General features: G+C 38.4%; 1 protein-coding gene across 1 annotated transcript; it reads left to right on the top strand.

Annotated features, from left to right (window-relative positions):
• Positions 1-1,414: 1,414 nt before the first annotated feature.
• Positions 1,415-4,437, top strand: timm21 (translocase of inner mitochondrial membrane 21). Its single transcript, XM_005722541.1, has 6 exons — positions 1,415-1,918; positions 2,322-2,384; positions 2,470-2,567; positions 2,693-2,766; positions 2,864-2,969; positions 4,105-4,437. The coding sequence occupies exons 1-6, from the start codon at positions 1,630-1,632 to the stop codon at positions 4,195-4,197; spliced, it is 723 nt and encodes a 240-aa protein (XP_005722598.1). The 5' UTR covers positions 1,415-1,629; the 3' UTR covers positions 4,198-4,437.
• The last annotated feature ends 1,468 nt before the right edge of the window (positions 4,438-5,905 follow it).

Below are 5,905 nucleotides of genomic sequence, written 5' to 3'. Positions count from 1 at the left end.
GTAACTTGATTTTTTCATTAAATGGGGTATTTGTAAGTTGGGGTTCCACTGTACTAAAGTTCCCCAAACAGTCTACAAAGGGTTTTTTTCTGTCCACCAAAGTAAATTTGATTCAAGAGATTTTTGTAAATTCACTTGTCCAAAAAGCAAATAAAAAGATCAAACAAAAGATATACTGAACGATAGTCAGCATTACCAGAGTTAGCAGAGCTACTGTAGCTTGGTTTATAGATTTGAATTAGGAGGGATGAAAAAGTGAATTCACTTGACTGGAATCTGCAATCTACTGACATCTAATGGTGAGATTTTACAAGCTCTAACTTTAATGATACTTAAACAATAGGCCAGGCACGGCATTGCTTTTGCCTGAGCCTGTTCAGCCAGCAACACAGCTGTGTAATATGTGAATAAAATCAAAACCTGTTCCAATCAAATTTCCCTTTTTTTAAGTTTTGACCTTTTTTATTGTACTTCTAATTTCTGAAAAATTACTCTAAAGCTTCTTCTAATGCTCCAGAGTCTATTTGGACCATTTGGACATGACAACCATTAACTGAAGTATGAAATTATGCATTCCAAGGTTCACGTCAGAGTGCATGGAGTCAGGAGTAAATTGCAGTAGATTTTGTCAGTGTCTGTGGCAAATAAATTCAACTTACCTCCAAAACTGACAAATACATTCATAATTAACACACTTCCCATTGTGTGAAGACTGCAGCAAGACATCTGCAGATCTAAAAAAAACAAAAAAAAAACAAAAAAAAAAACTATTAAAAACTAATTTACCTGCTCATTTGATGTCCCTCTTACATGGTAATTCACTCACTTGCTGAAACTCTCTCACACACACACACACACACACACACACACACACACACACACACACACACACACACACAGCAGATGTTTTGCAAATTTTTTTTTTATTTGAGATTCTTGTGTTTGGACCTTTAAAAAACATAATTCCACTCTTAAAGTGATTTAAAGAATATGAAATTTTAATATTCATTTAGATTTTTTCTGACTCTAAATTTTCTTTGGTCATTACCGGTACTCAGTTTTTTTTCTTTCTAATGTACATTTTGAAGATATTCAGTTACTTTCCAACTTTGAAACTTCGTCTTCTGTGTGAACTTCAGCTTTCAACATTTCTGCACTTTGGCTTTTAGGTGAAAGATTTGGTGTATGTCAGTTAAATTTAACAAGCTTCCCAAATATTTCAGCACCTTAAAAAACAAACAAATATTCATGTATCAGCATTCACACTGCATTTTCTCCAGGAAATGCATTCTCTAGTTGTAACGGTAATTTTTTTTTCTTAAAGATTTTTTTTGGAACTTTTTATTTTATTTTGTTGAAGACGTTTTCGCTGTAGACGATGATGAAGAGCGAGTGACGTTTCATTGCTGCGCTGTCGCTTTAACGGTGAGTGACGGCAATATTGTGCGCCGGTGAAGCACAAATCCGGTGACTGACTTTAACCAGTCCTGTTGCCCAGTGTTTTGGGTTAGTTTAGTGCTGTGAGCTGTGAATTCATGTATACTAAGTCCGTTTTGTTTACTTAAACCACACAGTAGGCTGGTTAGTGTAGTTTTGCGATATTGGGAAGGGGCTCGCTCAAATCAAATCATGGCTTATATTCAGGTTTTGAAGGTCCTGCACCGAAATCTGCAGCACAGAGCACCACAGGTCAGCGTGCTTATCCATACGCACAGGAGAGTGTCAACATTATCAAGACTGGCCTTCCACAGTGGACTAGAGGCTAATTCGCCTGTGCTAAGCTGCTTAATACAAACACACAGACGGCGGGGTATTTGTCTCGACTTTACAGCCAGAAATAAAAGCAGCCCCGAGGACCGAGACAGGTCAGTGTCCAAGTTCCAGAGTGGGAGTCCAAAGCCTTCAGCTGCACAAAAAGGTATGCAAGGCGAGGAAATAAAAAGGATTTAAGTCGTGCTCATATATGTACTCCGATATTAGGAGCGTAGTTTCATGATAGCCTGCTATTTTCAAAGCACACCATTAGGGTTTGTCCGTAGGCACTGTGGAGAAAATGTACTATATTTAACCAAGCAATGATTTATTCCACTGCAGCAGCAGTTTTGGGACTAAAATATACACAATTATTGTATTTATAATCTCAATCAATCGCTCTGATTATCACCAGCAGCAGAGGAAATATCTTAAAATGACCCAGGAGTTTATTTACTGAATAACTGAACAAACACTTGCCTTTATTAGTGAGATTCTAACTTTGTTAATATAAATGAAAACTATGCATAGCTGTTGCATAATAACCCTCCACACTGAATGCCTTCCAGTGAAAGAAGCTGGCAGGGACTTCACCTACCTGATCGTGGTACTCATCGGGCTTGGAGTGACAGGTGAATACAGCGGAATTAAAAAGCTGCAGTCGTAGCCCAAGCAATTCATCATCCTGTTTGAAATGACGTCTGTGTGTGTTGTCAGGTGGGCTGCTGTATGTGGTGTTCCAAGAGCTGTTTGCATCCGCGAGTCCAAATAAAGTGTATGGGAGAGCCTTCGATAAAGTCAAGTCACACCCAGAGGTATGAACGATATTAGTGACTGTCAAACATGAGGCCAGTTTAACAATGTTACAGTTCAGTATTTAAGGTCCTCTTGATGATCTTATGAGGTCATATAAAAAGTTTCTTGTTTATTGAAAATGTAGGTAATTGGTGCATTTGGTGAGCCAATCAAATGTTACGGGGAGACCACCCGTCGAGGAAGGAGGCAGCAAGTCAGGTTGGTGTTTTGTTAATTAGTCAAACAAGTTCAGCAACAAAGCCCGCTTTTAGTTAAGGTAGCATGTATAATGGCAGTCTTTGTCTCTTCTCCTCAGTCATATCGAGTACCTGAAGGATGGAATGAAGCATATGAGACTTAAGTTTTACATTGAGGGCTCAGAGCCGGGAGTGAAGGGGACAGTGCATACAGAGTCTAAAGAGGTTGGTATTCTGCCACTCAAAAGCCAGCTTATGAAATACATACATGCACAAGCACTGATTGACATTTCTGCGGTGAATGTTTTGTGTCTTTTCACTAGCACCTACTCAACTCGACTCTGCTCTATTCAGTTTCGGTCATTTTTAATCATATTTGAGTACCACCTCGATGTAGGTGGGATCGTTGTAGCAAGGCGACCTGGAAGTCCCCTGGCGTTATTTGTATGTGACACACACACAATGCAAAAATGGAGGTGTGAAGCAGCACTGCACTCCTCTGTCGTCACTAACTAGGGAGAGCATAATTAGCCAGCCACCCTGCCATTGCCCCCGAGCCCTCTACACACCTCTGAAACAGGAGGGCATCAAGCCAATTGTTTACCTGCTACCAAACTGATGCTAAAACTCTGCATCTCATCATTGGACCAAGCTGTTGGTTTGTGTTCTTATGAAGGAGTTGCTCTCATGACTCACCCAGTGATGTCATCCTCTGCTCAATCAGTGGCTTGTGGTCTATTGATGTCATATTTTCAGCTTGACTCAGCTCGCTTGGAAATCCAGACTAATAGGTACTCAAAAAGTACCTAGTAACAAGTACTACCATCTAATAGAAAATTTAGTAATTTTCAAATTGAGATAAGCCGAGTAGGTGCTAGTGGAAAAGATGCTTTTGTGGGGCCTACAATGTAGCCTACTTATCGTAGGCTCGTTGTTGCCAGCATTTATGCTTGTGCAGGTGTATTACGGGTAAGTTTATGTTGATGTTGTAATTATTATTCCCTATATTGAGGCAGTGATTGTTGTTCTCTCACAGTTAAATTGAAAAAACGTGGCAAAAAAGTATTCCCAAAAATGCACAGAAGAAATCGGCTGTACTGGACAGACCAATCACAGTGGTTGCGGGCTGTGACGTGTAGTTAGATTCAGGTGCATGTCAGGTTACGTCATAGAGTTTCAGAGGATTTTGCAGTTACAAAACGGCTTCAATGGGTAGATTTCACACTGAAGTGTAAATCCCCAGTAAGTGGCACTGTGTGTCTTCCTAAAGCTTTACCTAGTTTCATATGTGATGGCCGTCACATCGCTGATGTTTTTATATGTGTTTAATCAACAGTTTTTTTTGTTGTTGATTTTACAGAATCCTGAAACTGGAAAATATGAGTTTCGTTATATATTTGTGGACATGGATGTCTACCCAAGACGGACTATAATTGTGGAAGATAACAGATAAGGACCTTAGATGTGTGATTCAGCGTTATGGAAGCATGAGGAGTGTGTGTTAGATGTGTTGCTGGACAAAAAAACTGGAGAATTCACCTTCACATAGTGTCAGAGGCTGTTAAACAATTACAGCTTTGGTGTAGCATTTGGTGTAGAGCCTTGCAAAGCAGAGATCAAAGGATCACATGGCCCCGTGCTACTAATTTATAAATGTTTGTTTTTTTTACTAGATTGTGATCTTGATTTTGAATAAAATAAAACACTTGGGAACAAACATACAACTGAAGCTGTGTGTGTGTGTGTGTGTGTGTGTGTGTGTGTGTGTGTGTGTGTGTGTGTGTGTGTTTTGGACCCTCCCAGGGAAGGAAGTATGTAATAAGTTCTGTTTGTCGTTAGCAGTCAGTTTTCAAGATATCATTTTCAAATCTTGTTCGATGGCAGATACCAATAGCAGCTTAAGCTGTTTTCATTTTAGTTCACATCAAATGTGAACTTCAGTAAAAACTTTATATTACCCACTATATTTTGGCTTCAAACTTCTCAACAATAGATTAGACCTTCATTGGGGGACCTTCATTGTAAGCCCTCCAAGGTCAAAGTTAATCTTTGGGCGGGGGTGTAATTCAAGGAACTATATTGAGTAATACTTCATATGAAAGCGCATGGACAGAGCTCTACAACACATTAACTTTTTCAGTACAATGCCCTACAGCGTTACAATGACCCCATAAATTTTTACAAACTCACACACTGCATAACTATATCTTAAAATCTCAGGTTTCTATAGCTTGTACAGCCAAAGATAATAAAAATACATCATTTTAGTATGTAATGCTTCAAGGTTAAAGGTCACACATCAGGGTGCTGTAATAAAACCAGGCTGACGTCAGTGTGTATTAAAAGCCGGCTAAAGTTAGCAAGTTTAATAAAACCAGGCTGATGTGAGCTTGTTGTAATAAAACATCATAAAACAACCATGTTTTAGCGTAGCCTTTGTCCTTCTAGGGGAGTTGCACTCTCTCGAGTGCTCTTGTTTATTGTAGAGATAATTTTCATTGGAGCTACACTTCTTCCTTCATTTGTAAGTTGTTTTTGGGGTGTAAGGTCCAATGATAATTTAACACATCTTTTACATGTTAAGCTCTTTTTTTATATACATAAAATACAGGTCTAGAAAATATTATGGATGCTTTCCTGTCAAGTTTAGTTTATTTGTTGTGTACAGAATTACATTTTTAGAAATGAAGTATGAAACAGTCACCACTAGATGGAGGTAACGCATTGAGCTATGTACTGCATGACGTGCCCTTTTTTACATTTTTGCAAGTATTTTCCATATAGAATTTGGAAACCGTAATAATAAACCAATATTAAAACTTGTCTCAACTTAATGTCTCATTTTAAGCAATGGCTAGCAAGATTGCTTTGAATTTAGTCTGTTTTCCCTCTATTATTTTTAACTTCAAAACATTGCTAATGTCACAGGCCTGGATTAAACAGGATAAAAAAGCAAAAGCAGGGAATAATTAGAGACAAACCAGACCATTAAATGTTCCCTTAGGCTTTCAGAGGCGGTCATATATCCATAAAGCTTTTTATCACCCTATAATTTGGAACTGAGCCTATCTATTGAGCAAAAACAGAAAATATTGATATTTCACAGAAGAGGCGTTTCGTAAATCCAGTTTATCCAAAGTATATATGCATTTTTCTATCAA

This window comes from Pundamilia nyererei, unplaced genomic scaffold (genome assembly GCF_000239375.1).
Source record: "Pundamilia nyererei isolate P.nyererei 1_Seehausen unplaced genomic scaffold, PunNye1.0 scaffold00007, whole genome shotgun sequence".
In the NCBI taxonomy this organism is placed as follows: Eukaryota; Metazoa; Chordata; class Actinopteri; order Cichliformes; family Cichlidae; genus Pundamilia; species Pundamilia nyererei.
Note: the sequence above shows the minus strand (reverse complement) of the source record. Positions and strands in the feature narration are given on the sequence as shown.